The sequence below is a fragment of the Watersipora subatra genome, chromosome 5 (genome assembly GCF_963576615.1).
Source record: "Watersipora subatra chromosome 5, tzWatSuba1.1, whole genome shotgun sequence".
Classification (NCBI taxonomy): Eukaryota; Metazoa; Bryozoa; class Gymnolaemata; order Cheilostomatida; family Watersiporidae; genus Watersipora; species Watersipora subatra.
Genome location: NC_088712.1, coordinates 64,521,305 through 64,538,258, shown reverse-complemented (window position 1 = coordinate 64,538,258; position 16,954 = coordinate 64,521,305). Strand labels below are relative to the sequence as shown.

The 16,954-nt window shown below is 36.9% G+C and overlaps 1 protein-coding gene across 1 annotated transcript; it reads right to left on the bottom strand.

The window, feature by feature from the left end:
- Window positions 1-713: 713 nt before the first annotated feature.
- Window positions 714-13,491, bottom strand: LOC137396878 (segment polarity protein dishevelled homolog DVL-3-like). The gene is made up of 7 exons (XM_068083181.1): window positions 13,442-13,491; window positions 11,512-11,602; window positions 10,930-11,058; window positions 9,074-9,306; window positions 6,340-6,486; window positions 2,150-2,371; window positions 714-1,148 (listed from the first exon to the last, which is right to left on the bottom strand). Exons 2-7 carry the CDS (start codon window positions 11,577-11,579, stop codon window positions 997-999), a joined length of 951 nt encoding a protein of 316 aa, XP_067939282.1. The 5' UTR covers window positions 11,580-11,602; window positions 13,442-13,491; the 3' UTR covers window positions 714-996.
- Between the last annotated feature and the right edge of the window lie 3,463 nt (window positions 13,492-16,954).

The window sequence follows — 16,954 nt, the reverse complement described above, 5'->3', positions numbered from 1 at the left end:
AGTTCTTGCCAACTGAGAAATAGAAAATGGCTGCCAACAGAACACTATTTTCTAATGACACAACTGAGTGAAGTTCTCTGTAATGAAGGATCAAAAATAGACAAAACTAGAAAGCTTCTCCTCCGCAACAAGAGTTTTACACTAAAACTATTTGTGTTTTTATTGATAGCAAATATACACACGTTGTCAGACTCGTTGTACTGTAATCATTACATTTCTTCAGTTACCCCTAAATCATCATTTTATAAGAGTGTGAAATGAGAACTATTTACTCTATTTTATTTCTTTTTTCATTGAATTCTGCAAGCTTGGAGCTTCAACAGAATTTTCAATTTTAAAGGAATTGCACTTTCCCTGTCGATGGAAAGTTATTACTACAGTCTAGGATCATTGGCCCTGCTTGTCTGTACAAAACTAGGCCTCAAACTGTTGAAAGGCATGTGATGTTTTGCCGTCAATATTCCATCCAATTTCATAGTCGTTCTGAACGATTATGAAAATGTTCCAAGTTTTCAACTACCACTTGACATCCAAAGTGTGAGATAGACCGAGTTTGACTTCAGTTGTCTTTCTCACGCAACCATCTATTTAGGAAAGGATGGATTTGCAGACAGGATGGCTGTAGCAGGCGCCGCTGAGCTGCCCTAATGCGAGATAAGCTCGCTCATTTCTCAGATGTCAAAGCTTGGGTATGACTAATGTTTCTGTGAGAACATAGATTTATTGCGTGTTCCTTACGTAACCCCTACTCTTGTATTTTTGGAATACCACAACAGTAGGGTAGGAGCTAACTGGCTGTACCCTCCGCTTTATGAGCATTTCTAGTGTATAAGCACATAACAAAATATCTATCATCTTAACAATGAACCCATCAAACCGAGAGTTAAACATTAACATAACGTTTAGAAATATTTTGAAGGATTTTTACATAATAATGATTGTCAAACTGTAACTAAAAACCTGGATGAATCTTCAGCAGTCATTGCGGCTCGCTAGTCAATAGCGTCGAACTGCCAGTCCTGTGGAAGATAGCTGGTTATGGAGGAGCTGGAGACGGTCTATGGTCTTGTCTGCGAATGCCCTTGATGTAGAGCTACTCCATTGTGAGTTCCATGAATTTTTGGTCATAGATGATAGAGATTTAGCACCTGCAAATTATGCCAAAGTAGAAAAAACTAAAATAAGACAAGGGCAGAACGTATATCGACAATCTCAGTTATTGCATTCATTCAGTAATTATCTTCCTGATGTGTTCATTTTTGCGGTTATAAGAGCATCCAAATCTGCCATTGCAGTAAGTCTTTGCAGTAAGTCTTTTAGCAATTAAATTAAGTCGATGGTAACTTTTAAAAACATAACCTTGTAACTGAACAAGCAGCCAGCTCAAGTTCTATTGATAGTCAATCTCGATTTAATTGTACGACAATACAAAAAAATTCCCTGTATAGACACAAATATACGCTCTTTTCCCAAGCACATGCGTGTCTTGTCACTCCCTTGAACTAAGTTAGCATACATGTTTGTCACTGCTTGCTATTGTTAGCCACGGAGCCATCAGCAGATGTTAGAATAGCAACAAGCACTAAGGAGGCCACTACATTTTCGTAAGATCAAAGGTAAATCTAGATAAATGAGAGACATAAAAATACCGCTCGCTTGCCGACATAAAAGTGCTACAACTACTTATGCGGGTGATTCGTGTTGCATATTGTAATCCCTGACAGATAGTTTTCTGGCTATTACAATTCACTTGAACTGTTGCTATTACAATTCACTTTTCGGCACTTGTCTCACCCTGTCTCGCCAGCAATGCTAACTGAACTACTTGTCTCACCCTGTCATCAATGCTACCTTATTTGCCTCACCCTGCCATTAGTGCTAACTGAATTACTTTTCCAACCCTGCCACCAAAAGTAACTGAACTCCATGTACTTGTCTCAACCTGCCACCAATGTTAATTGAACTACTTGACGCAACCTGCCACTAACTTTACCTCAACTACTTGTCTCACCCTGCCACCATTGCTAACTGAATTACTTGTCTCACCCCGCCACCAATGCTAACTGAATTACTTGTCTCACCCCGCCACCAATGCTAACTGCCACTGAAGCTTATTGAACATTGATCACTCAACACAGGGAAACCTTACCCGGTGTCATGGGTCTACCAGGTGTGGCAGGTCTTGTGTTCACAATGTAATTTTCACTTCTAGAAAATTGCTTATTGGTGGCCTTGTTGCTGCCTTGGGATAAATACGCGCTGGCTGGCACCAAATAGTTGCTTGCGATTAGCTGGCTAGCATAGCTCACTACTTCGGCCAAATCTTTGAATCCTTTGATGTTGTTATACAACCACATCTGCAACTCTGCACCTGTACAACATACACATTCATAATTCTATCAACAGTTGAGTCTGTAGCGATAGAACTAAACACTAGAGCTGCCACAGTACGGCAGCAATTCAAGTAAGTCTAGTAACAACTTTGCAAAGCTTTTTTTAGTAGATGCCTCAATGCTGACTTTTTTTATTACTGAAGTAACATTTCAGTGTTAATATCTAATGCAACTACTAATAGTATAGATGTCATTAAAGAGTTGTCTTTCCCTATCGGCACAAGCGAATAAATGTCCTTCAAAGCTTATTTCTTACTAAGAGCAAAAGCATTGCGTTTGGACTGCCATAGGACCTTTTAGCCTCAGATCTACAAATATGTTTTATAGATAATCTCCTACTCAAGCCATAGCTTGCGGTTCGGTATCTGTGTGCCAAGAAGGTGTTTGTCCTCATAAGCAGGAGAGTTATGAGCTATATTGAGTGATACATGTTCCAGTCAAGTAAAATATTTCATTTCATGCACCATTAGTGTGATACAGACACCCATAACTAGCAGACGCCAAGAACTGGTAATTTTTATTTTACACAAAACTATAATAATAAGCGTAATGATACATGTTTCTAATCTTTAATATAGCAAGATACGTGTCTGTCCTTCCGTTTTGGTTTTTAAGAAAAGATTACGCCTCATAACAATCGAACCCATAGATCCGGATGCATAAATGTTACGCCTAGCATAATACCACTGAACCATTCAGCTTCCTCGCCTCATCTTGGACTAATTGCACTTATTACCGCTACACATCATGATCTCTCACGGTCCGTTAGACTACAAATGTTGTTTTTGGGGAAGTTTTATGAACGTAACTTTTTCAAGTTCTTCTATAATGAAAACTTAATGAGCTGGTAAGATGATATAATTTAGACAATCTGCTTTAGTTCAAATGTGCTCATTAAATGCTTTGTATAAAAGCCTTCAAATCTTTTTATTCCATCTTTGGAATTTCATGTCAAACTATTTTTCTAAAATTCATTTCACTCACATAAAAACACACAGTGAGCTTTTGGCTTACAACATTTTGAATAGTGGCATGTTGTTGGTAGCATGTGTGACACCTTATTTTTACAACTATGTGACAACTAGGAACAGGTGCTATATACATGTAATTCCATGCTACAAAACTCCAAATTGACAATAGATTACTATCTCTATAATGCGATATTCTCAGCCATTTTGTCATCACAAAATTGTCTACTCACTACTGTTCACTATTACTCACTACTACTCACTGCTACTCACTACTACTCACTGCTACTCACTACTACCCAACCCACTACCACTCACTACCACTCACTACTACCCACTATTACTCACTACTACTTGCTACTACTCGCCACTACCCACTATTACTTACTACTACTCACTGCTACTCATTACTACTCACTACTACTCACTACTACTCATTACTACTCACTGCTACTCACTACTACTCACTACTACTCATTACTACTCACTACTACTCACTACTACCCACTATTACTCACTATTACTCACTACTACTCACTGCTACTCACTACTACTCACTATTACTCACTATTACTCACTGCTACTCACTACTACTCACTATTACTCACTATTACTCACTACTACTCACTGCTACTCACTACTACTCACTACTACTCACTACTACTCACTGCTACTCACTGCTACTCACTACTACTCACTACTGCTCACTACTACTCACTACTATTCTCCTTGAAAGAAAGTCTATAGGAGCCTTCATATTCATCCCAAAAGCTTTCGCTTTCGGGGAAAACCTCAACTTGACCTTCTCACCTAACTCCTACTTTAGATACTAATCTCAGAAATTACGAGGCATTTGAACACAAATTATTCAAGAAGAAAGGCGACATCTGGCCTGACAGACTGTGACAAATGACCCAGAGTTATTAGGTGTACAGAATTAGTCAATGACCAAACATTTTTATCCCTAGATATTTGTCCCTAGATATCCCTAAAGACTGTCTGATAGTGAGTGCAGCATACCACCAGGAAAGTTTCTGGATGATTTCCTCGACTTTCTTTTTAATCTGATAAGCTAAATATAAACACAATAGCAATATTAAAGATTGTGCGAGAGGAGAGGCTTTTCAGAGAGACATTTTTTTATCAGTGACGAGCACTCTTAACAACGATTAACTTCATTTGAAGTCCGTATGATGCTAGCTCTTTGTGGAATTGAAGGTGTCATAATGTGACACACTAAAATTGTTTAGGATGCCCAGAATCTTTTGCCTAGAAATTTAGAGTTTTTTTCAGAAGCCATGTGATTTAGATGAAGGTGAACTAACTTTTCAGATTTTTTTACACCAATTTGTGCTTGCATAGCTGTACACGCTAGTCATAGGATTTACAAGGCGTGTAACTACTTTGGCAGCAGCATTCATTTTAAGAGAGACAACACTTACAACGTAACGATTTGTACAGTTCTCCATTATCACCATTATCTAATTATGCTATCCAACTATTATCAGAAGCGCATCAGCTAAAGTTTATCCTCGAGCTCTGTACAATTCAGGTTCTGAAAAAGAGATAAGAAACCAACCCACTGCAGCAGCTAAAGAAGATTTCTTATTCCAGCTATTTTTAGCTCAAAATGTCAAAAAAGATTAATAGTTTATCTCACTCGAGCAGTTTCGGATGAGTTTTGCATCGCTCACAGTTCAGAATACTTAATTGCTGGATTACGACAATTCTCGATGAGGTTTTTGGCCGACCTTCTAACAAAGCTACTTATTATCTTCGTGCACTCACCATAATCCACATTTGAGCAGTCTTAATGAAATAAAACAGGGATTTGCTGGCAGGCGCCATCGCTAACTGCCCTTCAAAGCACGATAAACCGCTGCAGTAATTGCTCAGCTGTGATGAGCTCATAAAAGCTGACAACTTTACAGCTTTTTCGTTAGATCTACCAATAAGTAATGATTAAGAAATTATTACATAACTTCAAGAAAGTTTGGAATTGCCATGTTCCATTTTATGGCGAAGCACCATTGGGCAAGTGGTGGATGGCTGAACTGGGATGCACTCGCAACAAGGTTTTAAAAGTAGGCAAAAGTAGACAAATATTAGTATAGGAGGGATATAAAAAGGGAACTGCAGACAAACCTAGCATTATCAAAGGCAAGCACATTTTAGGTGATGTAAGAAGAAGATTTTGCAACGGAAAATGAAGCAGTCTTTTGTGTAGATAGATATTAATCTGTCTTCTACCTATATATGCAAATCTCAATATCTGATTGTCAAGTGTCATTTATAGCTACAAAGTTTGAGGAACAAAAAACTACTTCTCACTGGAATTAAACTCTTAAGTCCCAGTTCTGCAGACAGGCATGCTATCTACTACATGGCCTACTTGCCATACTATGGAATAATTGTGCACATACTTATTACACCTGCCAATCTTTTACTGCGATTGATTAACAAATACTCTCGCTTCACGCTTCAGCTAGCCCACTTGAACTAATCTATTGAAGAGAAAAAATTTGCTAGAAGAAAAATACATGCCTAGACTGGTCCATACGCTAGAAATATATGCATATATAGCGTAAACTTTATTAAACTTATAGCACACACATAAATAAACACTCATCTTAATTTAAAAGTTGAAATCGTTAATGTTGTAGCCTATATGTTGATTGAAGACAAAATTTTCTGTGCAAAAACTTATTTTTTACCCGCGCAACACCGGACATTCGTCTAGTTTTCACTATAATAAGAGCCGTGCTCTTCGTCCGTAGCAGCGGTTAGAGGCTGGTAAAAAGCAATGTATTGAATTTGAACTCTCAACTTTTAGCATGGTTGACCAACACTCCAACATCTCCACCAGTCAACCGCCCACTGGTATTCCAGAATATTTGTATGCATAGCTATTACACCCGATGATCTCCTATGTCCCACTAGACTGCCAGGGTGCTAATTATATAGTATGAAGACCTTACCATTCATAGAAACTGTATTCCGGGTGGCTTGCTGAGTCTGCCTGCAATTGTTCCTTTCTATTATGAAAAGTCGTAATCTATTAGCGATGATGTCAGTAGGAGTTTCTAAAGGCATAGCCTTCTGTCCAGTTCTTGTTTTGAAGCGCGCTGCAAATGAAAGTAGAAAGCTGTCAACAGGTGCTACAATAGGACAACAGAAAGCACTAGTTGACATGTGCCGCAGTGTCTATTCATTTCACACGAAAAAAAATTGCAGTGAGTTTTCCATGGAAAACTGTTTGTATAGCATCTAGGAGATCTCTTCGAGAGAAGTCTATGGAACACTGTTCTCTATTGCTCTTCCACATACATGTGTAGGCTTTCTATGAGAGGTCTCTAGAAGAGATTTTCCAGACATAGCAGTATTTCCCTGCTCTTCCACATACTGATGACAATGAGAGGAACTCTGCTCACTCAGCTTATGAACTTACGAGACGGACAGCTAAAGATATACCGTGACTCCATAGACTGTGATATCAGACACTGGCACACAGCCATTCGGACTGAATGGAGTGAAGAGTTATGTGCAAATACGCTTCGCTTCGTGTACATCAAAGAAAATCTGTTTCAAAACTTTTTACAATAACAACTATGGATTAATATTAAACTATAGATTTACCTCTCTTTCTTTGACCTTGTGGCTTTGGGCGTCTGACCTTGGGTGTTGAAATGCTAACTACTAAGCATTTTAATTATCTCTTGGTCTAATTCGCTTTGAAGGACATTCACTGGTGTACATAGAGTTAATATCTATCTTTCTATCAATCTATTTCTCAAAGTTGGTCTGTTCATGTATGTGTCCACCTATAGTTATTTTATTATCTTGGAATAAAGAATCCATAAAGCAGGAAAATTGATCTCCGAGCCTCCTGTTCACCAGTTTGACGTCTTACTGACTAACCCACAGAGCTTGATAGATTTACTAGGGTGATGTATGTCGCTATCTGGGAGCAAATAGGCTATGGCTCTCGGTCATGATGTCGGACCGAAAGCTCCTATTAGTAAGCTTACTCAAATTATCCATTGGCAATGTGCCAGGCTAATAGCGTGTGGCAGGCAACTCTCATTACCTCTCATTGTTTATAAGCTGATTTTAGCACCCGGGCAACACTGGGTAGCACAGCTAGTCTATCTATATGTTCAACTATATATCTACTTATTTATCTGTCTGTCTATCGCTGAGTATGCAATACGTCCAGATGTACACACATATCAAATAATTGAAAAAGTAATATATATTATAATATTTCTAGTACAGATACAAATCAGATATCTTCAATGAGCAGTTTTTTGATGTGTACCCAACGATAAAAACACAAAAGTTGTCTAATAGTAGGTTTTGCTGACTTCCAAGCCATAGCAGCAGTAAGCAATAGACAAAATCCGAAACAGTTTGTATCAAAAGAATGATGTCAAATGATAATGCACCCAAAATTGTATTCATGAGATTTGTTTTTGTGATGGATCTTAGGCTATCTCAAAGATGAACTTGTACAATGTTTTACAAGATTTTATCAGAAAGTATCGACATATTTTTATCAATTGCGATTGTTTTTGATGTTTGAAGTGATCTGACTGTTAGGATGTTTCAAGATTAAAATCGACAAAACTTGATCGTAGTTAGAATGCTCAGAAAAGAAATACGGGCTAACTGACATTTCCTATAGTTGATATCAGCTATTGTGTTCAAGTTGCAACGTTGCGCGTCTCCATTCTGTTGGTCTCTTCACCACTACAGATGTCATGCATTTTCACTTGATTTGAGCGATTTAACTGCGATCAAGTTTTGTTAATTTTAATCTTGAAACATCCTGGCTGTCAGACCACCTCAAACATCAAAACAATCGCAAATGATAGAAAAATATCAATACTTTCTGATAAGACCAACTAAAATTTTGTGTACGCTCATCTTTAAATAGGGCTCTCCAAAAGCTTTGAGCAACAAAAATGAATGTGGTAATAATGCGTTATGCAAAGAGTTAATTTCTTATTTTGGTGAGTAGATAGTCTGCTACATTGGGACAAGACTTTCTATTCGCCAACTTTACTGCTCATGTGTGGCAGCGCTGAACAACTATAAATAGATTTAGAAGGGAACTAATCTTAGTTATAGCAAAGCGGTTTGTCCATGTAGCAATTTTCAGAAAACTGCACTGACTTTGCCGCTGTCACACCTCCTTTGACACTGATCACTCTACTGATTCTAGTCTCAAACCCTGATTTCTTAACAACAACCAACCAATACACAGTTGATTGTTTGACAGTGCATAGAGTAGATATTTTCATCGTGACATGTCAATTCAAAAATTTATGGCATTGAAAAATCGGTTGACCAATGAGCATTGGCTTTAGTTGTGTAAAGGTTGCGACATCCTGGCTGGGTTTTCGACTTTTGTTTCTAAGGCAGTGACCTTGTATTAAACATTTATTAGGACTCTTCAAATTGATGTTATTGACCAATCGGAAATCATAATCAGTGTTATTAACCAATCAGAAGACATAGTCAATGTCATTAACCAACGAGATTTCAGAATTAGAATGATTAACCAATCAGAAGACATAATTAGTGTGATTAACCAATCAGAAGCCTTAGTAAGTATCTTTGACTATCCAGAAGTCAGAATTAGAATGATTAACTGATCAGGATCATAATCAGTGTGATTAGATAATCAGAAGCCAGTCAGTGTCAACTTACCGGCAGTACTTGGCATGCTGCTGGAGAGACTGCTGCTGACAGCGCTAGTCTGTGAATGGAGAGCCTTATAGTTAGGCCATATCTCTGCCCTTCTTCTCTCAGGACCCTTGTCCGACTGATAGGCAAAAGAGCTATGAGCCAACCATTGCCATGGCTCTATCGGCTCCACTTTTGTAGCACAGCTTGTAACGCTCCCATCATCCCAACTTCCAACTATTGTAAGAGTTACTTCCCTATCAAAAACACACTATGGCTAGCAGGGCAAGCGTGAGTTAACTTTACCTCTATATTAAAGAACCTGCTGTGGCTAGCAGAGCAAGTGTAAGTTAACTTTACCAAAGTGAAGTTAACTTATCGTTAGCCTAACCAAGTTAACTTAAGTTATCAAAGAACCTGATATAAGTAGTGGTTTAAGCATATGTGTATATATTTTTATACTAAATGGGTAATAAACAAACAGTTTATAAACAGTGGCAGGTAATGTAGTTGCCATTGACTACGATTTACCATACATGTAGCTTCTCAAATTATCAAACTGGCTAATTTGAGTAAACTATGCTCGTGTATTGTTAAACTTACTACAGTGCACCTCTCGAGCTACGATTACACTGTTATACGGTTTTTTGCCTTACGGTGTGGGACTCGTTGCCTTTCACCCCTGCCATGCAAATTCTTTTTCGTCGTTAGACATCAACAAAAATCTCTCCGAATTTTAAATGAGGCAGCCAGTGTGCTAAATACATTGGAATAAAAAAGATGCCGGTATGTTATTTGCCAAAAATTCTCCCACAACGTCTGAAAGAGATACGATGTTCGCTCTCTCAGTTCGGTGTTATTCGTTATAAGTTATAGCAAAAACAAAACCGGAAACAGATAGAGGATGAATCTTTAGACAATGGCAAAGTTAAAGTTTAGTGTAGCAAAACATATACAAAAACTTAACATCAAGTGTGTGTTTAGTAAGCTAAATTCATTCAAGTTTAATTTAAAGTTTGTGTTATACATCGGTCTTGAAAATAAGATTTTCTTATAGTACATACTTCACATAGTACATTGTAATTCTACATTTTATTGCAGGTCATAACCACTAAATACACCAAAGTTACTGTAGGTAACTATAAGTAAGGTTAACATACTATTTTGTAACTAATTTATAATATATACAGTGTGTATATAAAATTTTGATGTTTTTTACCAAGGGGTGTGTGTATTAGATAATTAATATGGGTTTCTATACCATTCTATACAACATTTTCGCCTTACGAGGGCAACACTGGAATGAATTAATATCGTATGGTGAGTGCACAGTATATTAAGAGCCGTGAGCTGTGAAGCCCATTAAGGTGTGAGCCACGGAGCCAGCTTTAGTGATGTGACGCGGCACACAATGTCTGATGTAATGACTATGAGCAGGATTAATCCATTCCATCTCAAGTAGCCAGTCTAGTTTAATAGGTTAGCTTGTCGCCTCCAGAACTGGAATCGGAGTTGAACTGAAGTTAAACTGGAGTTAAACCAGAGTTTAACTCTAGTTTAACTAAGGCTAAACTAAAGTTAAACTGGAGCTGAGGTGAAATTAATATCCAGTGTGAAACGCATTTTTTGTTGCTAAATTTTGTTGCTATAACTGGACACAGGACAGACAGACAAACAGACCAACAGGCAAACCCTGAGATTTATATTAATAGACAAATGCTGTTTAAAATTTTTCTATCGTTGAAACTAAAATTTCAACTCAATTTGAGAACTTTTCCTGTTTGTTATAAATTTATTTTATAATTGCTCGGTCCTTGTCGCTAGAATTTCATTTGACTGACTATGTGATATGAAACTGTTGTATTTTCTCACTGACTTACCTGTTACACTTAACTGATTGTCTTAGCATTTCTACCGCTTCTCTTTTAGACATTCCTTCTAAGCTTTCACCATTGACTGCAAGTAACAGGTCCCCAGGCTGTACTCTCCCATCTCTGCTAACGGCACCCCTGCAGGAAGTGAACACAGTAGTTCCACTGCACCCTTGTTAGATGTGATTCATATGATAAGTCAAGCCATTTTGTTTGTACATTCAATAAGTTCTGGACATTGTTTTATATCATGGCTGACCATTGTTTGATATTGACCACCTTTAGCCTGGCATCCTATAATTCTACAGCAAAGCTAATACAAAGCAAACTCTTCCTTGTATAGGCCATTGGTAGACATGCACCTTCGGAGTTCCATGTGATGCCTTCAAAAAACCATACAATTTTACATAGCTTATACCACCTGCGACTCTTGCCAAAACCAACTCATATCACCTGTCACCCTGTTTCAACCTAGCTCATGTCACCTGTTAGGCTTGCCAAACCAACTCACATCACCTGTTACTTTTGCCAAACTAACTCATGTCACCTATCACGCTTGCCAAACCAACTCGTATTACAAGTTCTACTCACCCAGCTATAACGTCTCCCACAAATATACTGCTTTCACCATCACTGTATTGCTGACCAACTATGCTCATGCCAAGGAAGTCTTCCGAAGTTGCTATAAAACATGCAGGTGACAAGTAGCAGCAAGTCGTTGTTAGAAAGTAACCTTTAACATTCCTATATCGTAGTTCATAAGCTGGCCGAAGTTATTTAATCAAAGAAGCTTGACACTGTTTTATCAATATTTTACAGTTCCACTAAACAACCAGACACAAGTATTTACAGTTCAACTAAACAACCAGACACAAGTATATACAGTTCAACTAAACAACCAGACACAAGTATATACAGTTCAACTAAACAACCAGACACAAGTATATACAGTTCAACTAAACAACCAGACACAAGTATTTACAGTTCCACTAAACAACCAGACACAAGTATTTACAGTTCAACTAAACAACCAGACACAAGTATTTACAGTTCAACTAAACAACCAGACACAAGTATTTATAGTTCAACTAAACAACCAGACACAAGTATTTACAGTTCAACTAAACAACCAGACACAAGTATATACAGTTCAACTAAACAACCAGACACAAGTATATACAGTTCAACTAAACAACCAGACACAAGTATTTACAATTCAACTAAACAACCAGACACAAGTATATACAGTTCAACTAAACAACCAGACACAAGTATTTACAGTTCAACTAAACAACCAGACACAAGTATTTACAGTTCAACTAAACAACCAGACACAAGTAGCTGATTCTAAGAACATTTTTGCTAAAACTGCATTAAATTTTGCCAAAGGTTGAGCCTTGACAAGCTTTGCAGAAGATTTTGGATATCTCGTCAAAGCCCTCACAAAAACAATATGGTTAAATTTCACGCAACAAAATAATATTAAATGCTTCTTTCATCTTCTAGTAAAGATGTGTACTTCTGCAAGCATTATTATGCGATTGAGTAATTATTTTCCATGTCAAAATAACTAATGCATTCGTGTTACAGCTAGGACTTCAAATATCTGACACTACTTGACACGCTGCTGAGTGACAGCTGAGTGACAGCTGAGTGACAGCTAACTGACATCTGACTGACAGCTGACTGACAGCTGATTGACAGCCGACAGCATTAATAAGAGCAATTGTCACTTGCATCTTTTGCAGTCAAGTCTTCTAAGACAACTGCAATGCAAGCTACTCTGATTCAGTTGTACATACCAGCTAATTGCCATGTGTCACTTGTCTACTTCTACATTGCCTAATAGAATGCAAGATAGAGCCGTGGGGAAATAACATGCTGCCACTCAGCGTTCTAAGTTTCTTTGATAATTAAGTATTAAGAAGCCAAATTAAAATAGTAATTCAACAACCACAATTAATTGCTTTTTGCTATTGATTAACTGGCTGCTAAAACTTGCTGCCCAAAGTACTGCTGGCAACTGTCACAGGTGCATCAGAACAGACAGACTGCTGGCAACAGGTGCATCAGAGCAGATAGAATGCTGGTAACTGATGCAGGTTTCTCAGAGAAAACCGACTGCTGGCAACTGCCATAGGTACATCAGAAAATATTGCACTGCTGGCAACTGTTGTAGGTGCTTCAGAGCAGATGGGCTGCTGGCAACTACTGCAGGTACATCAGAGAAGATAGACTGCTGGCAACTGTCGTAGGTACATCAGAAAATATTGCACTGCTGACAACTGTTGTAGGTACTTCAGAGCAGATGGGCTGCTAGCAACTACTGCAGGTACATCATAGAAGATGGACTGCTGGCAACTGCTGCTGGTACATGAGAGAAGATAGACTGCTGGCAACTGTCGTAGGTACTTCAGAATAACCAATGCCTTATCCCATGGCTTGTTTTTACTCAGCAATAAGGCTTGAACTGCACAAATTCTCACACACTTTTACTGTAAGACTAAGTCTATCAACTTACCAAGATATATCTTTATATCCTGTTGGTTGCTTAAACTGAACTCCGTAGAGTTGTCACAATTCCAGGTCAACTGCAAAAATAGTTTTTTGATTTTTACATTTAGAGAATTTTTTTTAATGATTTCAACTTAAAGTATAATATATATTTTTAACTTTAGGATTACTATATGGTCTATGCTATAATATGATGTATGCAGTCCTAATTCGCAAAAATGTATGTTTTGCTGACAAAATAATAAAGTTCAATGCGATAAGCAATGTTTCAATGCTTGAATTGGTTCAGAGTTGCATGCTGTCGACAAATTCACACCCTACTGTTTCAATGATTTAGAGTTGCACTATATACATCTCACAGCAGATACGTTTGCACAAATTTAGCAAACAAAAATGTCATCAAATGCATTCGGATTTTATCATTTCTATTATTCGTAGTGGAAGCAACTCCCAACCAACTCGGAGCATGGAAACAGAGATGGAAGGCAATTAAAAATTTCAATTGTAAACCCTTATGTCTACTAAAACCTAACCTGATCCAAGTTGTCAGCACCGTCATAGTACTGCAAAGGAGGCAGATCGTCAGCATATCTCTGAGTAGATGTAGAGTGCATGTCTGAATCTGTCAATGATAGACATGTGCCCCCTGGTAAGAAGAACAGGTATTATGTAAGACAACTCAGCAGCGTTTTCGCCTACTCCTCTTTTAGGTAAAACCCTAAGTTGACCTCAGGTGGTCAAAATTGTCTAACGATGATGCTGATGCCTAATACATTACAACCGCTGCTAATTATACTTCATAATAATAACCAACTGAGACCAAAGCCTTGAGCTCTGAAAATGTCTGCCCTTAGCCATATAAACCACGCTGTTTTCAATTCACACTCAGCTTTCAGGCTTCTAGTTTCAGGTCCTGAATTTCTAGCCTAAGTTTGAGAATCTCTAGCCAGATTTCTCCAGTTGCCGTCTCCCTTCCTAAACTATAGCCAAAGTAATCATAAAAGCTTTTGTTAAAAACACTGACAAGGATTTGCTTTGTATCAAACTTTTAGCATGAAAATACGTAGTTAGCGTTAATGGATGCAGCCATAGATGCAGCCATAGATGCAGCCATAGATGCAGCCATAAATGCAGCCATAGATGCAGCCATAGATGCAGCCATAGATGCAGCCATAGATGCAGCCATAGATGCAGCCATAGATGCAGCCATAGATGCAGCCATAGATGCAGCCATAGATGCAGCCATAGATGCAGCCATAGATGCAGCCATAGATGCAGCCATAGATGCAGCCATAGATGCAGCCATAGATGCAGCCATGACAGTAGAGAAAACAAATGTTTAGTAGGAAGAGATAAAGACAATGAAGATACAGAGTTCGAATGAACTTCAAATTAATATATTTTATATATTTTTAGACTCGATATTTTTTAAAAATTCTATTTTTACTTGTCTTGGCTAGCCTCGGTTTGGACTTTTCTCAGCACTTTTGTCACATAATTTGTGCTTTCTTGATAACTACTACACGCCTTCAGTGTAGTAGTTATCAACGCCTACTAACGCTTGTAGAGTTAAAAAACAAATCACTTTTCATCACCATCAACACTCACACTTATCTTTAGATCAATTTAAAACCAAGATAAGTGGATGTATGAATGATTGTCTAGCAAGGTAAACATAGGAATGAGCTCAATAAACTCCTAGGAACAAACATCCAATGACAAACGCTGTCACAAACATCCAATGACAAACGCTGTCACAAACATCAAATGACAAACGCTGTCACAAACATCCAATGACAAACGCTGTCACAAACATCCAATGACAGACGCTGTCACAAACATCCAATGACAAACGCTGTCACAAACATCCAATGACAAACGCTGTCACAAACATCCAATGAAAAACGCTGTCACAAACATCCAATGACAAACGCTGTCACAAACTAAATAACTTTAAATTGAAGTTTAAAAAGAAGGCTGTGGCTTACTAGAAGATGATAACCTGTCTAGTGCAGGTTCATTGTCTGTACTGCTGCCGCTGGTGCTGTCTAATGAGCCTCGCTTTTCATTGGTTGAGAGAAAAACTTTTCTGCTCAAATCCCCAGGAGATGCTGGTGCGGAACCTAGCCTTAGTACTGCTATTCTCTTCACAAATGGCAGACACTCCATTTCCTCTGTTAACTGTCTCTGATTCAACTCACCAATATCAGAGAGGTTAAAATGATTTGGTACCTATAGATAATAATAATAATATTATTATTATTATGATAGTAATCATAGGTATCATCTAAGGTATAAAATTTATACCATGTTATAGCTTATATGATATACATAGTAGGATTCATAGGTAAAGCATCATGTTATAACTTAGATGATATACATACTAGTAATCATAGGTAGAATATCATGTTATAGCTTATATGATATACATACTAGTAATCATAGGTGGAGTATCATGTTATAGCTTAGATGATATACATACTAGTAATCATAGGTAGAGTATCATGTTATACTTTATTGATATATATATATATATATATATATATATATATATATATATATATTGATATATATTTTGTATATAAGATATATATTGATATATATATATATCCTATATATATGTATATATATACATTGATATATATTTTGTATATAAAATATGTATTGATATATATCCTATATATAAAAATAATATATGCATTGATATATATATATATCTTATATACAATATATATATTTATATATATATTGATATATATCTTATATATACGATATATATTGATATATATATCTTAAATGTAGGAATATTATATATAAGATATACATATATATAAGATACATAAGATTTATCTTATATATACAAGATATATATCTTACGGATCTTATATATATTATATATATAGAATCAATAGATATATATATATAATATATTATATATACTGAGTAATGGATAGAAAATGAATAATCCTTGCCTAATAAATATTTATAAGTAATAATGACATTAACCAATGAGCAAGATAGCTTTAGAATATTACATGAAATGATGTGCATGTAAAATATAAAAATGAGGCAAAAGGTATAAGCTGTTAGGTTCTACTCACCCCTGAATGAGAACGAGTTGTAGAGCAATTTCAAGCTCATGTAATGTAGCTCTCGCCCTCTTATGGTAAATGAAGAGTTTTAGAATTAAGGCTTGGAAAGCACACCTACTGTTTGTTTCAAATATGTGGGTTTCTAGTGGAGTGACTAATGACGCGTAACATAGGTCTAATCCTATTAAATTTCTCTATATATAGTCATTTTGAAGCAAATCTACTGACAGAAATGTAAAGTCAAGAATTAAATTTGCACACTAATAGTATTGTAATTTCAGCTATCATATGCTAATGGGCAAGCTTCTCTTTGCAATCCCAAAGGTTGAATGGTAACAATTACATGTTAGTAATGATAATGTTATATTGGTAAAGAACACTGCAAACTGCATTAGCTAGCAAACAGAAAAAGTTAATAAATTGCATGA

Excerpts from the sequence above, each read along its gene's own strand:
- LOC137396878 (XM_068083181.1), bottom strand. The coding sequence starts at position 11,579 with ATGAGCATAGTTGGTCAGCAATACAGTGATGGTGAAAGCAGTATATTT. Across the intron at positions 9,307-10,929 it reads CAATCAGTTAAGTGTAACAG|GGAAGTAACTCTTACAATAG; the intron begins GTAAGTCAGTGA and ends TGTTTTTGATAG. Across the intron at positions 1,149-2,149 it reads TGGTAGACCCATGACACCGG|GTGCTAAATCTCTATCATCT; the intron begins GTAAGGTTTCCC and ends CATAATTTGCAG.